This window comes from Paramisgurnus dabryanus, chromosome 1 (genome assembly GCF_030506205.2).
Source record: "Paramisgurnus dabryanus chromosome 1, PD_genome_1.1, whole genome shotgun sequence".
Lineage (NCBI taxonomy): Eukaryota > Metazoa > Chordata > Actinopteri > Cypriniformes > Cobitidae > Paramisgurnus > Paramisgurnus dabryanus.
This window is the reverse complement of record NC_133337.1, coordinates 17,121,934-17,147,139: the sequence shown is the minus strand read 5'-3', so window position 1 is coordinate 17,147,139 and position 25,206 is coordinate 17,121,934. Positions and strand designations below refer to the sequence as shown.

The 25,206-nt window shown below is 38.1% G+C and overlaps 2 protein-coding genes across 7 annotated transcripts in view; one reads left to right on the top strand and one right to left on the bottom strand.

The window, feature by feature from the left end:
- Window positions 1–7,324, top strand: part of phtf2 (putative homeodomain transcription factor 2) — a 29,656-nt gene extending 22,332 nt beyond the window's left edge. For all 4 annotated transcript variants that reach the window (XM_065263423.2, XM_065263424.2, XM_065263422.2 and 1 more), the window contains 8 exons: window positions 1,215–1,343; window positions 1,420–1,692; window positions 2,078–2,209; window positions 3,931–4,017; window positions 4,097–4,252; window positions 5,820–5,915; window positions 6,092–6,217; window positions 6,302–7,324. In XM_065263423.2, the coding sequence (XP_065119495.1) occupies window positions 1,215–1,343; window positions 1,420–1,692; window positions 2,078–2,209; window positions 3,931–4,017; window positions 4,097–4,252; window positions 5,820–5,915; window positions 6,092–6,217; window positions 6,302–6,322 (1,020 nt within the window). In that variant the 3' untranslated portion in view covers window positions 6,323–7,324. The remainder of the gene's footprint in view (window positions 1–1,214; window positions 1,344–1,419; window positions 1,693–2,077; window positions 2,210–3,930; window positions 4,018–4,096; window positions 4,253–5,819; window positions 5,916–6,091; window positions 6,218–6,301) is intronic.
- Window positions 7,325–8,921: 1,597 nt separating this feature from the next.
- prr5b (proline rich 5b (renal)) lies at window positions 8,922–24,722 on the bottom strand. 3 transcript variants are annotated; one of them, XM_065264413.2, is made up of 9 exons: window positions 24,294–24,529; window positions 17,856–17,972; window positions 17,304–17,384; window positions 11,081–11,129; window positions 10,945–11,002; window positions 10,516–10,607; window positions 10,268–10,408; window positions 9,875–10,013; window positions 8,922–9,780 (listed from the first exon to the last, which is right to left on the bottom strand). In XM_065264413.2, exons 2-9 carry the CDS (start codon window positions 17,960–17,962, stop codon window positions 9,308–9,310), a joined length of 1,140 nt encoding a protein of 379 aa, XP_065120485.2. In that variant the 5' UTR covers window positions 17,963–17,972; window positions 24,294–24,529; the 3' UTR covers window positions 8,922–9,307. The 3 variants fall into 3 exon arrangements, with proteins under 3 accessions (XP_065120485.2, XP_073672057.1, XP_065120484.2); XM_073815956.1 differs by lacking the exon at window positions 24,294–24,529 and adding an exon at window positions 19,199–19,455; XM_065264412.2 differs by lacking the exon at window positions 24,294–24,529 and adding an exon at window positions 24,559–24,722 and having other exon boundaries at window positions 8,923–9,780.
- Between the last annotated feature and the right edge of the window lie 484 nt (window positions 24,723–25,206).

The window sequence follows — 25,206 nt, the reverse complement described above, 5'->3', positions numbered from 1 at the left end:
GGTAATAAACTGCACAGTATGCACTGCCCTATATTATTATAATTGTTTGGGAATTAAAACTTAAACAATAAACAAAATCCTATAAGCATAGGGCTCACATGTAATGCATGTGTCATACAGTATAGTGGATGAATGTCTGCTCGGTTCCGGACAAGTTAACTATTGCGACATGAGTATATTTACCAGATGAATTATGTGAATGCTTTGTTAAAGAGATATGTCTTTATTTTTAACATAAATTGATGGAGTGTGTCTAATTCTCGAACATTGTTTGGTAAATCAGCCTTATGTACCCTCTCGATCCCTGCGCTCTGTCACTGAGCGACGGCTTGTGGTATCATCTCAAAAAGGGAAAAAACATTAGCGCGTACCTTCTCAGGAGCTATTCCACACCGGTCGCGATACGAACTGCTGACTCTGTAGCTGTCTTTAAAAATTGGCTAAAAACCCATCTCTTCTGCCATTACAAAACTTCCTAATATAGGACTTACTTTATTTCTCTATTTTTCTTTCTTATTTCAAATTTTTGGCTGTGTATACTGTGTTGGACTTGATGAGACTATTTCCAGTGCACTTATGTATTGATGTTCTTGTGTTGCTAAAATTGCTTCTGTTGTTTGCCTCATTCTTAAGTCACTTTGGACAAAAGCGTCTGCCAAATGACTAAATGTAAATGTAAATCATTCCAGAGCTTGGGGCTAAGTAGGACAAGGATCTACCACTTTAAGGCACTAAAAAGAGTAGCTTTTATTTTACTGACAAATGTTGAGAGGATTTTATTGTTTCGAAAAGCTGGTTTCCTTTGACTTTGCACCGTGCCCTCAGGTATGTGCTATGAATTTCTCTCAGCTCTCCCTGAGAGTGTGCAAGCACTTAAAATGTCTTCCTTTACCTGAAGTGTGCATTCTTGTGTGCATTCCGGGCATTCACACCAGCACTTTTGCTCTCTAGACCTAAACTGCGCTGCGTACAGGGAGTGCTCATGGGAGTTGTTTCCAAGTGTCACATTACGCATTGTTTATCATTTCACATGACTTTTAAGTAAACTACAATTATATTCAACTCACCAAAGTGGCAAGTGGGATTGGCTGTCTTACCCCAACACAGTTTAAATCTACCCGCATTTGACAGGTTGGCAGGTGTTAATGTCAAGCTGTGCTCTTAATCAATTCATTATAAATATTTTATGTTTTGTCTCCCTCTGCTGGTGAAAGGGTCACGCACCATGGCTTCACAGTTCAAACCCAGGGCTGGAGCGCGTCAGCGCCATCGTGTGGGAAGGGAATGAGTGTAAGAAAGCAGACATGTCTGTGCTGGAGATCAGCGGCATGATTATGAACAGGGTGAGTTTGAATATAATAAAAACTTTGTATAGGAGAGCCTGTGTGATGTCATTCATTTATCCTGTGCACTCCTCAGGTGAATCTCTACACTCCCGGGATCGGCTATCAGATATTAGGGAATCTAGTGTCTGTGGCACTGGGTTTGACTCCGTTTGCCTTCAGATTGTTCCAATATAAAGACCCAGAGCAGCTCTCTTCCCTGTCGGCCAGCGAGCTTGTCGCCGTCGCCTTTGGCTCCTCGGGCGACATCCTGGTAGTAGCCGTGGTGACCGTGAGCTTCGTTGTGCGCGTGTGTCTCATCTGGCTATTCTTCTTCCTACTTAGCGTCGCAGAGAGAACGTACAAGCAGGTGAGCTCGGGTGGCAGCGGTTGGATTTTCAGTGCTTTATTAAAAACATAAGCTCAACATCTTTACAGTTTTTATTATTCATTTATTTCTACATTTGACAGATGTTTTTATTCAAAGCTACTCACAGTTAGCGGTAGACTGATAGCACTTTATCCATTACCAACCCGGTACCAATATGACTTTAATTCCTGAATTCTGAGTATCGGTCGACAACGTTTTCTTCTTGATCAATTTAGAGTTACACACACACACACACACACACACATACATGCACACACAGCAAAAAAGGTCCGGATTTTTTACTATTTTATGAATTTCTGTTTGTGTAAAGATGCTTTTGGTTTGTTTGCATTGAGAAGTAAAATGACATCATGTGCTCTTTCAGCGGCTTCTGTTTGCAAAGCTCTTCGGTCATTTGACATCAGCGCGAAGAGCCAGAAAATCTGAAGTACCTCATTTTCGTTTGAAGAAGGTTCAGAACATCAAGATGTGGCTTTCATTGCGGTCGTACCTGAAGGTAGATATTCTGCGTCATTCAGTATACTGACCTTACTGACTTCAATCCTTTATGAAGCTTAGTCTTCAACCAAACCTGTCACAGTGTACGCCAGGGGTGTCAAAACCATTTAGGCTGCGGGCCGAATCAGAAAAAATTCCCTTTATGAGGACCAAACTTTATCATGCGGACATTAACCATACAAACTAAAATACAACTAGGCCACAAACTGCTCCTCAGTAAAAAACTACTTGAATAAGTCCTCTTAAAATAAACATGAACACAGTAATAAATAAAACCATTAATTCACTTTTCTTTGCAAAAGCATTTTAAACACTAATGACTAAAGTCAATTACCCAAAGAAAAAAAAATGCTACAGACTCTGTTTGTTATGTATTACCTAATAATGATTATTTTCTCTCTAAAACGGCTTTTATGCTGAAATGTTTTTATAATTAAATATCTTGACTTTACTGATTCATCAGTCTTTTCTCTTTTATAAAAAATGTGACAGATGTTGTTATACCTGATGCTACTACTGTAGATCATTTTCATGTCCCATCATAAGCTGTCTGGCGTACTTATGTGTAAGCCATTTATATCTGCGTCCGTCTCATAGTGACACTTAATGATAAACATATCGGTCATCTGGAAAAAAACTTCCTTTCTATATCTCCCTAAATGTCCCTGTGTCAAGTTCAAATTATTATTTCGATATGTTCAAGATGGAATGAGCCATAATGAAAGAATATAACATTAAATGTTCTGTTAGTAGGCTAATACAAATACTGTCTGACTGGCCACTAGCGAGCTAACATGTTTTTGATATAAAGGAACAGTGATGCTGCTGCAAGTGTTTGTACTGTCACTAATGCTGGCATCCTGTCAGTGCACTGAACTACAGCTGGGACTTTTAATGCAATGCTATGTATTCTGAATTAAAGGGGGCCAAGATCAATTAAAAATGTATATCATTTCGCAGATGCAAATGACTAGCAGGCCTGATTTGGCCCACAAGCCTTGTATTTGACACATGTGGTGTACACCATCACAGATGTACATAATGTCCTTCATTGAGGTGAACACAAACACATAATGATAGATTCAAAAATGTCGTAATTTTCTCTTTTTATATGGGGTTCAAAAAAGCACAAAGTAATTCAAAAGACTCAAGTGTGTTGATAAACAAAATCATTATGTTTGTGAGAGAACACCATTCATATTTCAAGCTTATTTCATTAACAGTTTCATTTAACAGAAGCTTTTTATCCAAAGTGACTTAGCAAGTGAGGAAAAACAGCTAAACGATTGGTCGTAGATTTATTTAGCAAAATTGAAACGTAAACGAACAGATCCCAATGCACAATTCAAATATGGTGGCAAGTCATTAACTTCACATCTCATTGGTTCTCGCATCAGGTGACTAGTTCTATGTGTGTTTCATGATAAGATGTGCGAGAACCAATGAGATTTTAAAGTTAACACCATGTTTTAATGGATTCAATGATAGATAGTTTGATGGATGGATGGATGTGCTTTGTGGAGCTTTGCTATGCTGATCATGATAAAATGATAGCGTTTTGATTTAAAACTATTTGCTTGTGTTCAACTAAAGAAATGAAGTCGAAAACAGCTGAGATGGCATGAGAACAAGTGAATGCTTGAGTGAAGTGGTCCTTTAAAGGTTTATGTGCCCTAATTCTCTCAGTATGAATAAAGAACGCTCTCTGTGTGTGTTTAGCGCCGTGGTCCTCAGCGCTCTGTGGACGTCATCGTTTCTTCTGCATTTCTTCTCACTCTGTCTGTGGTTTTCATCTGCTGCGCTCAGGTCAGTAGCAGACGATTGAAGTGTTTGTATCATGACTTGACATGACTGGCTGCAGTATTAATGTACGTTTGTCTTGCAGTTGCTGCACATGCACGAGACGTTTCTGGAGTTTCATTATAACTGGGAGCTGGTGATCTGGTGCACATCACTGTCGCTGTATCTGCTGAGATTTGTTACTCTGGGCTCAGAGACCAGCAAGAAGTACAGTAATACCTCCATTCTACTGACAGAACAGGTACACACTCACACACAAACGCATGCAAACACATGCTAATGCACACACACTCGTACACACAAAATCATGCGCACACACTCAGGCTCGTGCACACACACTCAAACACACACTCGTGTACTCACTTAAACACACACCAATGCAGTGTTAATTTCGTCAGACGAGACGTGACTAAATATATTCGTCAACAACCTTTTTTCCATGACTAAGACAAGATGATGACAAGACTTCACAGATGTCCAAAAATGCTGACGAACACTAAATTAACATGCATTATTGTTGACAAAGAAAGACGAGACTAAAATGTTTTGCATAAAATAAAAAGATAAAATCTCTCTTCATTCTCGTCTACAAAAGTCTTACGTTACGTTACTCCTTCACAATACACTGAATGAGTTTGCACTGTTGCTCAAGTTAGTACAGGTCTCATTCTCCTGTTGCTGCCACCCTGTGACTGCAACACGAAACTACATTGGGCAAGAACACAACACCCATAGATAGCAAACACAAGCACTGACATAATTTGTGAATGTGTCTCTTAAATTAGAAAACCAGACACGTTTACAAAGTTGCATTCAACAAAAATCATTCAACAAGTGTTTTTTGTCAGGTGATTATGACATTTAACCAATATTTGAGATGTGTGAAACACTTTTTGACTGAAATGGTTATCAAAAAATAATCTCAGAAATAATTTATTTAAAAAAGACAAAAAAAATTTAACTAAAACTTGACTAACATATATAGGGGCGGTTTCCCGGACCAGGATTAGCTTAATCCAGGACTAGGCCTAAGTTTAATTAGGAAATATAACTAGTTTTAACAAACATGCCTGACTAAAAACATGACCTGTGTGCATTTTGAGGTAAAACAAAGGGCACTGATGTATTTTAAGATATGTAAGTGAAAGTTGTTTTCAGTTTGGAGAGCTCTTAAAAGTGCTTAAGTCTAGGACTAGTCTAATCCCTGTCCAGGAAACTGCCCCATTGAGTTTTCTAAAACTAGACTAAAATGACGACACTTTTAGTTGACTTAAAACTTGACTAAGATTCCTTGAGTTGTCTTTTGACTAAAACTAGACAAATTATGAGACTTTTAATCGACTAAAACTTGACTAACAAAAAAAGATATGTGAATGACTGAATATGACTAAAACTAACAAGGACATTTTGCACAAGACTAAGACTAAATTAAAAATAGGTGACAAAATTAACACTTCACCAGCGATGCGTGGGTCTATGTATAAACATACCACACCGACCGACGCTTTCAACTAACCTGCCCACACCTTGGGCCACAAAAAATATTGTACCCGACCCACTTCCTTGCCTGCATTTTTTAAAAGTAGTGATAGTTTAAAATAGTTAATTGGTATCTTTACTTCTAACGACCCATCCATCCACGACCCGAATATCATTAAAAATATTTTTGGATGACCGCAGGCACCGCTCATTTTGGATCAACCCTTGCAACACATACAAACACACACTTGTCCGCACACACACACACTCTCACACTCAAACACACACTCTCAGAATACTCATCTGGTTCTTGTTTGCACTTAATTCAGATTAATTTGTACTTGAAAATGGAAAAGAAACCAAATAAGAAAGAAGAACTAACGCTGGTCAACAACGTCCTCAAACTGGCCACCAAATTATTAAAGGTAAGCTGTCACATACTCACAATCTCTTTCCACTTTTCTTTGAATTAATTTGGCTTTTAGCTCCCATATCAACACTTTGTAAATTTGAAAATGCAGTTATCTTTAAAAATGCTTCCAGTAAAAATGTGATGGGTTTTTATTGCACTGTGATCAAACCGTGTTTGTGTATATTTCAGGAGTTAGACACTCCATTTCGTTTATACGGCCTCACCATGAACCCGCTCCTGTACAACATCACTCAGGTGGTCATTTTGTCGGCCGTTTCGGGGGTCATCAGCGACCTGCTGGGCTTCAATCTAAAGGTGAGAGCCGTTGGCCGCGTTTTATGATTTCTGACCGCTCCAGTTTTGTCCGGCATGTTTACCCTCTGTGTGTTTCCTCCGCAGTTGTGGAAGATCAAATCGTGATGGCCAATCTTGGGATTTCAGCTTTCTGAGGCTACGCCGCTCGTGTCGAGCACACGGTGGCGCTGTTTCCGCTCTCAGAGGCATCCTGACAATAAACTCTGTTGCTAGGACATATGAAAGTTCTTGTGTTAACTTGTGCAATTCAGCTATTTATTTTTGTTTTGTTGGTATTTTTAATCTCAAGTATTTGTTTTAGCTGTTACAGTTGTTTTTAAGTATTATTCTCTTTACTCTGGATGTTATGTTCTCATAGGAAAGATAGCCCACCATTGTGACGTTCACGAGTTTAATTTACAGCCGAGATATTTCAGATCCGTTATGATGCGTTTAGGGCCACAGTCAGAGTGCGATACAGGCGTCCTGTGGGATGTTGAGGTAAAAACTTAATCTGTACGCGCAAAGCTGGAATGAAAATGAAAATAACTGACTTTGTTTTGTTTATGTGTGTGAAGGATTTTCATCTGTGTTTGTTGAAATCTTCATCAAAATTTTCAGCTGAAAACAAGTTTTTTTATTCTCTGCAATAACTTATCGTAGCTCATAGTTTAAATGGTTATTGTTGGATTTACACGCATTTGGCTGGATTTGTATAGACGCTCCAGCGGTCTGTTAAAATGTGCGTGATGTGTTTTGTCAGAGACTTGCGGTTAGCTGCGGTTAATGTGCACTTTAAAAGAAATAATGTTACACATTTTAATGTTACACAGAAGCATTTATGCTGTTTTGAGTTTTTATTTCAAACAGGACTGTCAGCTAAACCACCAAAGTTTCTTTTGTTTTGAATGAATGTATGAATGTATCAACTCTGGTTTAAAACTTTGGTTTGTAAAGGGGGTTGACAGAGTTACTTTTGTGATTTGTGTCATCATGATGCACCCAGTTTGAGCTCAAATCATATAGACACTCGTATTTCTGTGTTTAGACACGAAAATGTGCTGTTACATAAAACACTATTTGAGAAAAATCTTTGGGTGTGTCATTTGTTTTTCAGAGGATCTTCTGTTGCGTTTGAGTTTCTGATGCGTTTGTTACTGTAAGAAAGTCTGATGTGCTATTGTCATGTTTCTTACATCAACACCAATGTATAAAATAAATCACTCATCAAAACTCTGTGTTCTGTTATTGTTTATATCACAAACATTTTTTAGCATTTAATACAACCTAAGCCTATAATCCCTAGGAATCTAAGTTGTTTGCTTAAGGTAAATGTATAAGTGTAATATATATATATATATATACATATATATATACTTATATATGTATTTATATATTTATATACATATATTTAAATATATATGTATATATGTATTTGTATATATGTGTATATCTATGTATATGTGTATGTATATGTATATATGTGTATATATATGTATGTATATTACAGGGTTCCCACAGGTCCTTGAAAGTTTGTGAATCTGGGCGAAAAAATTCAAGGCTCTTGGAAGTTTTTGAAAATATACATACAAGATACGGGTCATTGAAAGTGCTTGAATCTATTTTATATTCCCTGTGTAGTGTAGGATAGTATCATAACAATTCTAGACTTTTTTAAGGACACATTTAACTCTACACTTTAAATGCTTATATCTTCTGTATGGGAATGTTGATTCATACCAAAATGCTTTTTTGCATAGTTGTGTTTGACACATGAAAACGTCTCGGGTTACGTATGTAACTGTTGTTTCCTGAGAAGGGAACGAGACGCTGCGTCTCCCTTGCCATACTTCCTGCGTCCTTGTAACGCAATCTTTGGCAATATTTCAGATAGCAATATACTTCCTGGCTCCTGCATCACCCTGTCTTTGTTGTTAATCCTCACCAATGGTTGAATTTGATATACACATTCAGGCGCACCTGGAGGCGTCCCCAAAGTGTCACTGCAGTGACCCAGCATAATTTTCTTTGAAAGGGATCTGTAACAATGTATCTTAAAAGGTAACACGATGTTACCTTGCTCCCCACATTTAGTCCTTGAATTTTAGGGTATTGGACCTGGAAAGTCTTTGAAAGGTCCTTGAATTTGAAGTTAACAAAGGTGTGGGAACCCTGAATATATATAGTAGGTCATGTTCATATTCAAACTGATGTTTTGGCCACAAGTGACTTAAAGTCATCATGAAACGGATGTAGCGATTGCCTTATTTTCCCCATGGTGACGTATATCCGAATGAAACGGCTTCTGAAATGAAATAAGGCAGGGCTGGATTTGAATTTGTCCATCGAGATCTGATTGGATCGTTTGAAGTTGGGTCATGTTGCTAATGGCTAATCGCTGCGATCTTCTCCCGGGCCCCCGCCCACCTGCCATACCATATGACCAGAAGTGAAGAGGGGTCATTTTGAGGAGGGGAGGAGATTTGCATTTTTTGATTAAAGATTATGAGCACACACACATTTTTTTAAAATAATGAAGCTAACATATAAGTAATTTGTTAATAATACCACAATATAAAAAAATATATATATATATATATATATATATAGTTTTTCATTTCAATTTCATTGCGATTTAACATTGTGGCACTATAAACAGTTTGTCTGAAACATTTACTGTTCTGTAAGCTGTTTTTTAACTTTAGTGCATTCTCTTTTGAATTCCAGTCTTGCAGGGCCGATTGTCCCACAGAGTTTAGTTCCAACCCTAAACCAACAGACCTGAATAATTCCTATTAATGGTTTATTAGGACAGTGTCAGACTACACAGTTAAAACATCAGTGTTTTACAATAAACATTAACACAGTAGTACATTCTATACAATTGTATATTGTTACATATAGTTGTTTTCTTTAAAAAGCCAAGTAAATGAATCAAGATCAGTACTGCATGCCTACAAACTTGAGTGAACTGAAATGCATACTATGCTGGCTATTCTGATTTTCTGAACACACCCAGGGTCCAAGAAAAAAATCTGCAAATTCGACAAACTTTAAACAATAATTGTCTGATAAAGTGGAGACAGTGAATTGGTTTGTTGGACTCAGCGGTTACTCCACACTCTCACTTCTGCGGCTAAACTCGGGCGAGCTTGAATGCTGTCGGCGGAAGTGGATAAATATTCCCTCATTGTCCGAGTCCAGAATCTGATCCACAACAGTCTCTGGACTGGACGAACGGCTGGGAACGGAGATGTCCTGGTGAACTCCTGGTTCCTGGACACTGTTGAAGCAGAGGTCGGTGAATATGGGTGAAGAAGAGGCAGGAGTGTGATTCTCCACATCTTCAGAATCCTCGGCATGGGAGGGAAAGGATGACATGGGAGGGATCTCAGCGAAGGCAGTTTCCTCCAGACAGGAAGTCATTTGACAAACCGAATGCCTTCGGACGCTCACTCCGCTGCTTTCTGAGTCGTATTCGGCCACAGGTGTCAGTATGGGTATGTTGTAGCTTTTAGAGCGAACCACAAGGTTCTTTGTAGGTAAAGTGCTAGAATGTGGCCTCCTGCATTGAAGCCGTTTCTCTAAAAGAAAAACATATGAACTATTTCATCAGGGATACACTGTGTGTTTAAGATTAGCATTGTGTAGTGATTGATGAAGATGTGCTAAACTCACCCAACACACATGAGCACTGGGCACCAGAGCCGTCACTGGAAAAAAGGCCATGGGTACCCAGATACGGTGAAACAACCTTCTGCAAAAGGGACTCCAGCTTTAGGTAATCACTGGTCACACCTTTACACTCATGAACCCCCTGCAACACACAACACACACCTGTTTATCTGCTATTTATAAAAATCATTAAACTGCTGACATTAGCTTAGCCTAGATTAAAGTTTTGTGAATTCTGTTTAGCTTAGGTTTGGCTAATCTTAAAGACGTCACTGTTTCAGTCACGTAGGTGTGTGGTGCTGAGGCTGCACTTAATGATTACTTCAACTTTTTATTACAACCCAATAGTTAAAATCTTGCAGCGTTAATGCACATGCAGATGTGTTTGCAACTTACCTGAAGGATCAGCAGCATCTGAATGATTGACGGAGGGATTCGGGCACGCGGGCGCATAAGCGCATTCTCCAGTTTTATGTTAAGTGTAATAATATTCCTAAAATGCAACAGTGCCAGCTGCCGCACTGATGGGTCCTTACCCTGAGAACACAAACCAGAAGCCCCTAATGTGACATCAGCAACATCTCATCTGCATAAATACAGTCAATGAGTGTCTTCACATGTATCTGTATGAACGCGTGACACACCTGGACAGGATAAAAAACTGCCTGCAGCGTGGACAAAACATCACAGAAGAAAAAGTCCCATGTTTCTGACAGAGAATCCAGCAACTTTTGACCTGCACACAGAGGCCAAAAATGACTTCAAAATGAAAAGAAAAAGTCATTTGTATGAAAGCAAGACAGCATTAAAAAACAACCAGAACTTGATAAACGTTTGCGTAACACATTCATTGATCCTGTAATAAACCAAAGGTATGAACTTGAAGGAAGTGACATAATACAGCCACCAAAAACAACTTAGAAGATACATCACTTATCTCACACATTTCACTTTGTCATCCTTTTGACAAATAAAACCTCTTTTTTTAAAGCCATAGCACTGAAACAGAAGCAGCTTTTATTCTCCTTTACCATCCAAAACTTCAGAACACAGATAACAACATGACATCTTACCCTCATAAAAGTGGATTTTATCACGCAGAATTACCATTCCCTTTGTTAAAAGCTGGTTCTGTAAAAAAATACAAACAAACTCATTCAATGTGTCTGATTAATGATGGTAATATAACAGAATCTGATCTTGCTTAACCTGCAGATACTCTGTAAAGAAAGATCCCAGTTCAGTCTTCAGGAGCTGTCTAGAGAGAGAGAGAGAGAGGTTTAAAATGCACTTTATTACTCACTATAAATCAGATTACATCACTGCAAATATGTAGAAATTTCTTTAAAAAAGAATTAATAGAAAGATTAATAAATAACAGTCAGGCAATACATCTATATTTAAAAGATTTATAACAAGGACATTCACATACACTGTATCTTATTAAAACACCAGACAACACAAAAGCACATCACATTATTTATTAGTTTATAATAAGCAAATTCAATTTTCAATCTTTCCTCTACCAAATATCTAAACATCATTCCAGGTTCAGTTGTTGCAAGCAGTAACCCTTTATTCTTTTCTTGTTTTCCAAATTGCTAGTTTAGATGTTACACTTAATTTAAACATAATTTTATAGACACGTTTTCCTTCTCATTGAAACCTTGTATTTCACTCCCACAATAAAAACCTTATCAGAAAATTCCTCATTAAATCCTCTAAAACAAAATTTTGCGATTTGAAAAGGTCCAGTGGCCTCGCGAATAATCCTTCACTGCAGATCAACAGTGTGCTTTCCTACAGGGGGTTTATACACGGTGCTCTACCTCTCTCTCACAAGAAATTCTGGTTGTTACAGTTCTGTGCATTTAGAGGCTTTTTGACGCTTCAATGATTCTCAATGTCTGATTTTAACTGAGATGCAATATATTACGTTTTTATTCACATCTTCTAAATAATCTAATTCAGGTGTTTTAAAAGATAAGATGGAATCCAAAATATCACCTTCATCCTCCTCATTCATGGCAGGAAAATTCTTATTTTTGAAAAAAAAACTGACTGTCACTTATGTCTTGTGTTTGTCTCAGTTCTATCCAGGTCATGCAACCACTTGGTAATGTATGGCATATTTCTTCCTTCAATTAATAAACAAGACGTAATGACTTCGAGCCTGTTATCTCTTGAAGAGTTTCTAAAGATTGCCAGCCCCTCTCACCCAAAAGATGTCCAAGTTTCTGAACACAATTTCTCAGCAAACATCTCCTTACACTGACTAAGGATAGCAATCTAGTCTGGATCATTGGGTTAAAAAACTATGTTTTATCTGAAGTCCAATGTCCTAGATTATCCATATCTCACACTTATAAAAAGGTGGAAACACCGACAGGCTTACCTCTTCCAGTCTCATTAAAAACAAGTGTCTATCAAGTCCAAAACATCCTGCCTGTTTCAACAAGACTTTCGCTGTTTTAACCCAGACCACCTCTTTGTGGTAAAGGAGTCTCTGTGCAGCTTGTACCCTAAAGGCACTGATCTGACTTTTCACATCCACCAAGCCTTGACCACCCTTCTGAATTGGTAGGTAAAGTGCAGCTGCAGTCCGTTCCAAGAAATATTAGCAAGTGTCCTTTGTGTATTAAGAATACGTTCTTCAGGTGGCTCCATAACAATAGTCATTGCCACAACATTGATGTAACAAGATTATCAACAACCAGAACTCTCTCTATAGGACAATCGTGGCAATAGCCAATTCCATTTTGACAATTTAGCAGACACCTTCTCCAGCAAACCCTCCCATTCCCCCCCCCCCTAAAAACTTAAATCCATCGTTTCTCCATTGTAACCCACCCATGAGTTGTGGAAACCCGGTACCTTCCTACCCCAAATAAGCCCTATATGTTTAACCCGGGTGTAGGCATGTTCGGTCCTACAGAGCCGCAGTCCTGCAGAGTTTAGTTCCAACCCTAATCAAACACACCTGAACAAGCTAATCAATGTCTTTAGGATTTAGACAGCAGGTTAGATTATCAGTGCTTAGGCTAAAATATGCAGGACTGCGGTTCTCTAGGACCGAACTTGCCTACCCCTGGTTTAACCCAATTAACTCTTGCGGATGAGGCTTTCTCATATAGACCAATAGTTCAATTTAAAACTCTAATATCCTCTTGACTTGTAGTTATGTCATCTGCATATGCTGACAAAAATCATTTAAAATTGTCATCTGAACTAGGAATTACAATTCCTTTAAGATTCCTCCTCAATCTGCAAAAACAAAGGTTCAATAACCAAACCATAGAATGGCCTAGAAAGTGGGAAACCTTGCCAAACGCCTCTTAACACAGATATTGGTCCACTTAGTCCACCATCTGTTTTGACCATGACAGAAACATTAAAATATAACAACGTAAAAAATATACAATGTAAATATATCTCCAAACCCGAAATATTTTAAAACATTAAAAAGATATCCACGATCAACACGATCCAATGCCTTCTCTTGATCTAGTGATAAAATTCAGAGATTGACATAATAAAACTGACTCATATTAAAGGGACACTTCACCCATTTGCATTAAGCTTTGTATAGTTAGAACCCCAGTCATGTTTTTGAATGGTCATGCATCATTTCCTCAGTTGCCGCTGAGACAGGAGAAATACAGATTTCAGTGTTGCACTTCCTTCTTTCAATGATGTATAAATCATCATTTTGCATCATTGAAAGAAGGAAGTCCAATATATTTGTTGAGGGACGGAGACTACAACCACCCCTTTTCTCGGTCAAATAGGCACCAAATTCAAAATGTATGTTACATTTCGACTACAAATATGACACACTTTCAATAAAGATTAATGTTTCTATGGGTGAAATTCTCCTTTAAATCCCGTATATATACCGTAATAAAAATCCTGTATTATATCTCCTAATAAAAATATTGTCCTTTATAGTTCTTTCAGGTATACAGTGTGTTTGGTCATTGTGAACTAACAAATCAAAACAACATTTAAGTCAATTTGCTAAACATTTAGAAAATATTTTATAATCAGAGCATAATAAAGAAACTGGTCTCCAGTTTTTAACTATTTTCCCGCCAGCATTTTTTTAAAGTTGCCAGCCAGCGCTAGCATTTTTCATGATTTTCACAAAAGTTTAATGCCTTCCAAAATATGTTCTTCTTAAAATATATAAACATACAAGATATCAAATGAAAGAACAGACCCCCTGCTGTCAAACTAAAAATGTTTCATCCTACCTTCATTAATTCTCTTTATATCACCTCTCAAATATGGGTAGGTTTCTTCAAAAACACCAAATCTTAAGCAGAAAGGTAAGATAATTCAATTTTTGTGAAGGACTTTTGATGGAGATCAGATGCAGAGTGATCCTCAAAACGTACACGAACATACAGCTGTTTGCCCTAGGGCGATACTTCCCGGTTTGTATATGTTTTATTAGTTGCCTAGTGGATAATAGGGGTATTGCAGAAAGCCGGAACTACTCGTCATTGGCAGGGAAGCATTTTTTTCTTAATTGACAAGTTGATTCGTCAGTGGAGGGGGAAGAGTTAAGAAGACCCAAGTCCCCTTGCAGATACAAATCCAAATACATTTTCAGATCAACCCCCCGGCATACAACTAATACAGCTGCTCTACTCTACTGTCAGACAGCTGGAAGAGTCCAATGAGGAGCTGAGATGAGAACAGGAGATGAGCAGGTGGGAAGAGAACAACATAGTGACAAACTGGAGAAACTGCCTGAAGAAACCAGCAACCTGTTAAACACCAACACAACACAACATCAGCAGTGTGTCAGCACACAAACACACAGCACCGCCACTCCTGACTGCATTACATCCACAGCTCAACAACTACAGTGCATTAGCACACAATCACAGAGCTCCATCACACCGGCAACCCCCCAATCTTCTCAAACATCTCAAAACCTCAGCAAAAAACAGCAGGGACATCACACAGCATCATCCACCAACTAACAGCATCAACAGAAAACAAAAGAGGAAAGAAAACATTGTCATTCTCTTTGACTCCAACGGACATCATCTTAACCACAGACTGTTTCCAGGTAGATCTGTGAAGAAGTTCTGGTGTCCTACTTCTCAATCTGCTTTGAGACTACTGCTGCGAGAGGGTGTATTAGGAACACCTTCACACATTATTCTTCATAGGGGAACAAATGATCTTAATACCAGGAGGATGGACGTCACTACAGCCCTGACAGGCGCGGTCAAAGCAGCCTGCAGGATTTAGCCAAAATCATAATCTTGACCCTTCTACTCTACAAAGGATCATCAATAACATCAATGAAGAGTTAGCTAACGTCTGTGCTTCAATGCCCAATGTTCAGATAGCAAACCACCAGCGTATCACCCACGAGCATCTACACGATTCATCAGGAAGGAATGAAACTGTTTGCAAAACTCTCAAGGAAACAGCACTCAGGCAGCTCATCCTGATGAACACGAGAAGATGATCGATCGGACGGAGAGCTACTCAGCTGTAGTGGCAGGTAGAAATAACACAGACAAAGTGAAATCGGAGGAAAGACATATGATATCATAAAGGACATATACAACGGGAACAAATGCTGTGTTAAAATGGATTATTTGAATTAGACTAGAGCAGTGGATTAAGGTTTTAGTCTCAGCCCAACTCTATTAAATATCTTTATTAATAAACTGGCCACAACACTTGAAAAATCCATGGCCTGACTCAATGGAAGATAAATCAAATGCTTCCTGTACTTGGAGAAGTCCAAAGTCATGATCTTTCAGAAAAAAACTCGCCTTACAGATAAGACACATTTTTTACACTTGGTGAAACAATTCTTCATCATTTTACCTGTTATAATTATTTGGGTCTGACCATCTCAGCTTCTGGGAAATTTGATATGGTAATAAAAGTGCTGACTGACAAGCAAAGCTCTGGTTTCATCTCTCAGACATGCCAGCTGAAACGCCACCTGAAAACTAGCATCGCAGTGCTTTATATATACAGAGCCCAACACCCAAAGATCGACCCAATGCACTATTTAAAAGAAAAACATCAACTAAATTCAACAATTCAATCCAGACATGCCAAATTCAAAAATACAAAATAAACCAGGAAGAGTATATCCATTATTGACAGAACAAAGTACACAGATAAAGAAATTAAGATAGAGAGGGAGGGAGAGAGCGAGAGAGAGAGAGAGAACCAGAATCATGACAAACACAAACTTTCAGTCTAACCAAATTATGAACACAGAAAAAGACCATTAAAAAACAACACACACCGAAATGTTATTCAGCACTAAATCGAGAGTACACCATGGCAAACTATCTGAGCATGTATGTGAAACTAAGAAAAGCATTAAGAAGGTACAGACTCAGTGATCACAGTCTGGCCAGAGGAGACAGATGTGGATCTCTCGCCAGGGAAAGATTCTCTTCTTCTCATTGCACTATGAAAGTTGTTGAAACAGAACTACACTTCCTCACTGAATGCCAAAATATCAAATGATCAGAAATAAATATTCTCCCAAAATGAACTACATATTTCCTCAATGTAATAGCTGTACCCTAATTGAAAAACACTGCATTATTCTTGGTAAAAAAACAGAATGCACATTAATAGCTGCAAAATCTGTAGCTTCTTGCCAACTCCTGAGGGACAAACACATTAATATTCAGTAAATATAAATATATTGTTACACACCCACCCCAACACCCCATTTAAATTTGAAAGTATATTGTTCAGTTGGTATTGTTGTAGTTTTTAACTCTTATTTATTTACTTGTTTATTTTTTCTTATTGTTCGAAAAAATTTTACCTTAATAAGTCCATTTGTAAATTAATGTTTCATTCTAATGCCTTGGCAATTTAAAATGTACTTTGTCTTGCCAATAATGCTATTTAAAATTGAGAGAGAATTCTGTGTAAAAGTCATGTGGTTTTATAGATGGTTTCATTGAGTGGAACTTTACTTTCAGTCTCTTTGTGTTTAATGGTGTGACTAGCTGCTAAACTGAACTCTAGTACAAATACCTCGTCGACAATAACAAATGTTTTGGTTTACTAAAGACGAGCGATCATGGATTACCGCTATTTGGCAGCCGATCTGTAGTTAAGATTGCATACATTATATAGTACACATTTTACACAGTATTGTAGCTAAGTGTAGTTTTTAATACGCGTCAGCTACGATTTGAACTGAGGTAATTTACATGCTTATTTTGTTTGTTATCAGAAAAAAATACTTTAAAAGCACTTTGTTGTTATTGATTCTCTGTTATTGAGTTCTGTTTGTTCCACGAAAACCATTTGTTTATGTTGTTACTGCAGAAACCATCCATATGTTAATCTTTTTTTATTAGGTAGCTTTATGGTTACAGCTGTATTGTATTGTGCTGTTGAATAGTGTTGATAGGTCACTCACCTGACCCCTTCATTCAGTGTGTAAAGTTCATTCTCTGACAGATTTTTACGCTGGAACACGGAGATCACGGCATTCTGGATGCTGCAATATACACAAACACTACAGTGTGAGAGCATGATACATCATCACAGCGTCTTTATACACACTGTCACTTTAAAACTTTCAAAGATTTTCCATTTACTGCAAGCAGAATGTGAAAAACAATCACATGTCTTCTGTTCCTACACACACACAGACAGATGAGGGCCATTGTGTGTTTGTTTATTGTTTACACACAAATTATGTGGGCAGCCACACACACACAACCAAAGAGTACACACACACAAAGAATTTATCTTCAATTAATAAAGAAATTATTACAAAATCTCTCTCTCTCTCTCTCTCTCTCTCTCTCTCTCTCTCTCTCTCTCTCTCTCTCTCTCCACACACACACCATAAAAATGTTTTAGGTAGGTGTTTGTGTGTGTGTGTGTGTGTGTGTGTGTGTGTGTGTGTGTGTGTGTGTGTGTGTGTGTGTGTGTGTGTGTGTGCGCGCGTGCATGTGTTATGTACCTGTTCCATGTAGCATTGGTTCCTGCTCTGTGCTGTTGATTGTTTTGGTCGTCCAGTGCTGCAGATCTCTCTGATCGGCCCAATTCACTCAGACTGGGAGAACTCATCAGCTTTAGCCTGTGAAGAGTCCTCATCATTACACAGAAACAGACAGACTTAGAGACAGAAAGAGTATCAGAGACAGAAAAAGTGAGAGGACTGTATGAGGGTTGTCATTTCCATCACATTGTGTAGTAAAACACATCCCCTCCCTTACTTCTATTGTCTGTTTTTCTCTGTGTGAGTGTATCTGTGGTTAGGGAGGGACTTACTAGTCAAAGTTCACAAATCAACCACTTCCTTATTCAGAGACCTCCTCACACAGTTTACAGTAAATATACAGGCAGTGAGTGTTTAAAACACATTCATGAAAACTAAGTCTGCAGTTGTGTGTGCGAGAGAGAGAGAGAGAGAGAGAGAGAGAGAGAGAGAGAGAGAGAGAGAGAAGAGAGAGAGAGAGAGAGAGAGAGAGAGAGAGACCCTGAACCCCTAGTTAAAATAAATCAAATTATAAAAACACAAAAATAAAAATACCCAAGCAACAGTCACATCAAAGTAAACTGGAATGCTATCTGTCTCTAAACTGCACTTTTTAACATCATGCACAAATTATAGAAACCTTTTTGACAAAATTTACAAACCCACCACAAAGACTTTATTCAGATTTATCAAAAGGACAAACTACTATATATGAAAGTTGGGAGAAACCCCAACTAGCAAGTTGAAGATAACAAGTAAAAGAGAACCACGACCGGAAGTAACCAAAACGTTGCACAAGATGACAGGATTCTGGGTTTTAGTATTCTTATACCTTGGATTCATAGTAGATATAATTTGTACCTTTTGGGTTTTCTTTAAACATGTTTTTGTTTGTAAATATCTTTATTTAATATTTCTATTTCTCTTTGGCAATGTAAAGATGCTTTTTTACCATGCCAATAAACCATGAGAGAGATACAAGAACTCAACATTTGTCAACTCAACAGTCAATCATGCAAACAAACAACATCATTACACCCAAATAAAAACAACATTCTATCACTGACCAATCACAATAAAGAATTCTGTTGATAAACAAAATGCTATTAAAAAGAGTTAAACACAAGTTCGGTGACACACGCACACACACACACGCACGCACGTACACACACACATACACACACACACACACACACACACACACACGCACGCACGCACGCACGCACGCACGCACGCACGCACGCACGCACACACACACACACACACACACACACACACACACACACACACACACACACACAAACACACACACACAATGTACTCACAAAGGGACATAACTATCCCACTCCATAACGTGAATCAGCTGAGCTTTCTGTCTGATGTTCGATGTATCAGTAGCTGTCTGAGGAGTGGTGGACACATCATGGAAGTGAAACATACACACATACACACATACACACACACGTACACAAACAGGGATGTCAATACTAAACTGGAGTCAAATATTACTAAAGAACTCTTTTTGTGCCTTTCGTTTTGGTTGACTAATGATTTTCGCTGAATAGATAATGTGGACCTTGTATTCTTATTTTTTCACAAGAATGTTTATGATTTTACCTCTTACTGTACCTTTATTTTGAAAACTGAGAATGGAAGTGCAGAGGTTGTTGGTTGACGAAACCTCTGCTAGTTTTTTGAAATCGGCGAGGATGAATGCTGTTGCAGGCATCGACATAATATACGTAGACGCCTCATACACTGCGGCTGCCTATTGGAGCTGACGTCCTCAACTACTCTTTCTTTAGGGCCATATACACAATATTGCCAAAAGTTTTGGGACACCCCTGCAATTCAGGTGTTCAAATCACCAGGTGTTCCTTTTCAGTAAAAGGAACTCTTAATGCTTCATCATACCCATACATTTTGCACAATTTTGTCCTCCCAACTTTGTGGGAACAGGAAGGGGCCATCCCCAAACTGTTCCCAGAAAGTTGGGAGCATGAAATTGTGCAACATGACAGTGCACCAGTGCACAAAGCAAGGTCCATAAAGACATGGATGAGTGAGTTTGGTGTGGAGGAACTTGACTGGCCTGCACAGAGTCCTGACTTCAACCTAATAGGACATCTTTGGGATGAATTAAAGCCGGGACTACAAGTGAGGCCTTCTCATCCAACATGTGACCTTCCAAATGTACTTTTAGGAAAATGGTCACAAATTACCATAAGCAAACAAACAAAATCCAATTGATTAAGAATGGGATGTCATTCAATGGGAATGGGAGGTTCATGTGCATATAAAGGCAGGTGTCCCAAAACTTTTGGCAATATAGTGTTTAAACTTAAATAATTGTTCAACTATGAACATTGAACAAAAAGTGCAAGTGTAAATAATCAACAAATGTAATGCAGAGATGTAATGTGGAAAATATATTGACATATCTGTATTGCCCAGCCCTAATAAACCTCCAATCAAAAGAGAAGGAATTCCTGTCACAATTAGTGTAATTAAAGTAAAGCAATGTTCAAAAAGTGTGTGCGTGCCTGTGTGGAAAACATAGCTAGCTATAGAGTCAAGTTTGTCCTCTTTTGTTATCGTCCAGATTCGAGGTAGCAGTGCCACATTTGTCTTTCTTCTTCTGTGTTTTGGCACCTTCTGATTGGTCAACTTCAAGTGCATTGCCAAATTGTCTATAAATAAAGGAATAAGGAGCTTGGATCAGATCGACCAGCAGAAGTCAAGTGAGCTTAGCCTGACTAACACCAGACTAGTCTCATAGAAAATGAGACATGCTCATTTTCCTGTATTTGAGGAGTGGTTTATGAATGCCCAGAGCCGTTTATTGAGCGCTATGAATGTCTATTAAATGCGTTTGTATGGAGCTCATAGCCAATCGTTTCAAATTACTAAATACCAGATGATGTATGTAGAACAACATAAATTCAAGGGTCACTTTTATCGGGTACGTGTGCACACAGCTGAAAGCTATGCAACTAAACCTGTAGCTGTATATTGATATTGAAAAGCAACGCAACTTAGTGGCACTGTGACAACCACAGTACAGGCATAATGACAATATGATATTAATAAATACCACTTACCATTTATAAGTTATATGGACTTTGTAGACGACGATTCCTAGCAGGATGGTCCCAAAAAAAATTTGGTCCATGGTTTCCATGCTATATTTGCAGCGTGAATAAATATGCGCGCAAGGCAGCATGGGGAAACCCAGGCTAGGTCGAGCTTACACTGTCTTTTTTTTCACCACGTATAGCAAACGGAGTTGGCTAGCTGGAAGCGATGTAAGTCATGCCTTTTATTGTTTACCCTGTTTGCAGTTTCAAAGTCTACGTGATTGACTGTGTAAAATTTTGTGGCGCATTTAAGCTGGCTTTGCATAGACATGATAAGAGCGAGAGCTCAGATAATCCGGTATATTATGTGGCTTGGTCGATTTTGTTGCTTTCTGGAGTTTTAAAGAGCACCTTGAGAATGCAGCTGTGTTTATTAAGGGAACTTCGAGCTTTTAAACTGTATGTTGTCTGTTGTGAGAGAAAACATGTGCTTGTTCTGCACTATCAAAGCAAAAAAAAAAAAACATACTGGCCTGTGATTAGGCAACTGTATGTGTGTGTGTGTGTGTGTGTGTGCATGTGTGTGTGTGTGTGTGTGTGTGTGTACCTGGGAGACCAATTGTCCCCACAAAGATAGGAATTCCAGTATTTTTGTGACCTTGCGGGGACATTTTGAGGTCCCCATGAGGAAACAAGCTTATACATCAAACAGAATGATGTTTCTTGAAAATTTGAAATTGCAGAAAGTTTTCTATGATGGTTGGGGTTAGGGTTTGGGTTAGGGGAAGGGAATATACAGTTTGTACAGTATAAAATGCATTACGTCTATGGAATTTCCCCACAAAACATGGAAACCAAAAAAATGTGTGTATTAAAATCTGCATTAATCAGCCTTCTTGTGTTTATTATACTAGATGGTTTAAGATGCAGTGTCATGAGTTTAGTTCAATTCAGATTTTTACATGGTTGTTGATATTTTAATCGCAATAAAATTTTGTGATTTGATTTGTTCATATTTGCCTGTTCAGCACAAAGTTTGCATGTTTTATTGCCTCTGCTATTCATCTTCTTCATGTGATGTTAAACATGCAAAGTGATGGATGGCCTCTGTTCATCTGTTCTCATCATGAATAAATAAACACATTTGAACTTTTATGTTCGTCTGATTAGAAATGAACATGTGAACAAAAACAATTATTATCATTAAAACATGAAATGATGGATATGGACTATGATGGAATCTTTAAAATGCTGTTCATAAAAAATGATGGAGATTAAAAAGGTACAACCTCTGGTGTGTGTTTGAATAATTACCTTGATTAGTTCATTACTGATAATAAACCCACATTATACTTGAATTCACAGATTCATAGTACATTTATTTCATGCTTTAACAGTTGACTTCAACAATAACAATTTCAGCATTTTAACTGAGCAGTAATGATACATGCACCCCCCAAAAAATTACCTTACCTATCCCACTTCCTCTGTTATAACAATATAAACAATCATAGAGCGAAAGCTCAGTTAAATTCAATAGGAAACAAAATTCCAATCTTGACACTATAAAAAAACAGTAAACAGACAATCAGTATCATAACAATCAATCTCAGATTCAAAGGAAAAAGCGGAGGCTCCCTTCAACAGGTGTTAAGAGATTGACAGAAATTAGAGCGAAAGAGAGCAAAAAAAAAGAGGCACTCCCACAAAAACATTTTAGAGAAGTAACACTCCCACCCCTAAGAACAAACTTATTTGTATATGTAACAACAAATAACTCTTTTACACATCTACAGTACTCTCGAGAGAGCATCAGCCAAAACATTCTCTGAACCCTTCTATGTCTGATTTCTAGGTTAAAACTGGTAGACTACTGGAACCAAGGTAAACCTTAAAGTGTTATAACACGAGCAGTAAAGCAAGGGCTTACTTTTAATCATTGAGTAAATCAAAACTGATGATGTTTATTAAACTTCCTAGAATAATTACTAATTACGCTAAGAAAAAGTGAAAGGGCTCACTACAGTCGAAAAATTCTTACAAAAGCTACAATAATAGCCTGCCCTACCAAAAACCTCTGCAACTCTCTGCAGGTCGTAGGAATTCGAAAATCTGTTATGGCTGTGACTTCAGCCGCTACCGTCGTACTTGGCCTTGGCTGACCTTTCATCAGTTGTTCAAATACGGTTCTCAACAAACAAATATGTTCTTTTCAACTCAACGAATACAACACCAGATCATTCAGATACACATTGCAATTTGGCACATCACGTAAAACAATTTTAAGGAGACGTTGGAAAGTAGCTGGAGCATTTCTTAGTCCGAAAGCCATCGCGGTATATTGAAGGAAGTTATCTGGTGTTATAAAAGCTGAAATATCTAAAGCTTGCCAGTATCCTTCCAGCATATTAAGCTTTCTAAACGTGCAGACCCAATGTTATCAACACAATCCTCCATTCGAGGTATCAGGTAATTGTCAAGTACAGTCACAACATTTACTATCTGAAAGTGTTGTCAGGTTTTGGAACCAATAGACACGGAGAACACCAGGGACTGCAACTGGGCTTAGCTAAATTGTTTTCCATCAAATACTCTACCTCCTTATGCATAACAGATTGTTTTAACAAATTTACATGGTAAGAATGTTGCTTGATAGGTCAAGCTCCATTCACATTAATGTTGACATTGTTTGTGTAGGAACATCATCAAACAAACATTTAAAATCACTGAGTAATTTTAAAATGTCTATTCTCTGAGTCACAGTTAGATGGTCAAGATAAGATGAGAGATCTTCTAAAATCTCAGAATTTGCTATCCTTGCACTCTGCTGAAAATCATGGTGAAGCACAACACCATCTGTGTCTGTACCCAACGTATCAGGAGGTGGCTTCAGATCCACGGCTATCGCAACAGACAAGACCGCGAGCATGCAGTCTGTTTTTCTGCAGCAATTGATGTTAGCATTGACATCACTCTCTGACATGGTAAGCATTTAACATGTCAACATGAGAAACAGGTTTTTCGTTTTAAGTCGGATGTGCACAACATATAATCAGTTACACTCATCCTTTTTTCACAACATATGGAGCAAAGAAACAAGCAGATATAGATAATCCTGCCATAGGTAACAACACAAGCACTTCGTCACCAAGTTGAAATTATTGCGCTACCGCTTGCCTATCATATTTGCCCTTCATGTCTTTCTGAGCATTCGCAAGCGACTCTCTAGCTAACGACCAAGCAGTATGAAGACATTCTCAAAATGTGCTTACATAATCCATTACATTAGTTTCTGAACTCAGCTTGGGCTCTAAGATCTGTTCTTAAGAAACTTTTAACATACCTCGAACTTGATGCCCAAACACAAGTTCAGCGTAGATAAATCCAAGAGAATCTTGAGTAGTTTCATTTACAGCACATTAGACTAAAGGAACTCCTTTGTCCTAGTCTTTAGCAGTGTCTTGACAATATTTCCTTAACATTACCTTAAGGGTTAGGTGGAAACACACAAGTGCCCCTGAATCTGCGGGTGGTATGCCCTTGAGACTCTGTGAGAAATTTTCAATGTTTCAAGTATTGTTTAAAACGTTTTCTTAGAAAATTTGTACCTTGATGTCCGAACACAAGTTCAGCTGGGCTTAATCCAAGAGATTCTTGAGTGGTTTTATTTACCGCAAATTAGACTAAAGGAACTCCCTCGTCCCAGTCTTTAGGAGTGTCTTGACAATATTTCCTCAACATTGCCTTAAGGGTTTGGTGGAAACGCTCCAGTGCCCATGACTCTGCGGGTGGTATGACCTTGAGACTCTGTGATAAATTTTCAATGTTTCAAGCATTGTTTAAAAAATTTTGCTAAAAAATTTGTAACTTGATCAGTTTGTATTATTTTTGGAAGTCTGAACGTGGAGAAGAATTTCACAAATGCCTTACCAACAACAGGCGCAGTTATTTTACTTAGCGGAATCTCCTTGAATCGGGTGGTCATAAACATAACATTTAATAAAAACTGATTACCAGATTTAGCAACAGCGCAGGCTAGGAAAACATCATGGTAGGTTTCAGACAGTACCTCTGAGTCACATAACACATTTGGTTAATCAACAACTACAATAACAGGCATTACCTTTCCACGTGCTAGGTCATTACCGAGAATTAAATCCACACCTTTCACAGGAATTGAAGGATAAACAGCAACTCTTATTTAATATACTCTGTAAGTGCGATAGAGATAAAAAAAATGTCATGAAACCCATCTC

Bases quoted from the DNA above. Each gene is read 5' to 3' on its own strand.
- prr5b (XM_073815956.1), bottom strand. From the start codon at position 19,311: ATGTTTCACTTCCATGATGTGTCCACCACTCCTCAGACAGCTACTGAT. The intron at 11,003-11,080 runs GTTAAGCAAGAT...ATTTTTTTACAG, and splicing joins TCTTTACAGAGTATCTGCAG to AACCAGCTTTTAACAAAGGG. The intron at 10,014-10,267 runs GTAAGTTGCAAA...TGTGTGTTGCAG, and splicing joins AGATGCTGCTGATCCTTCAG to GGGGTTCATGAGTGTAAAGG.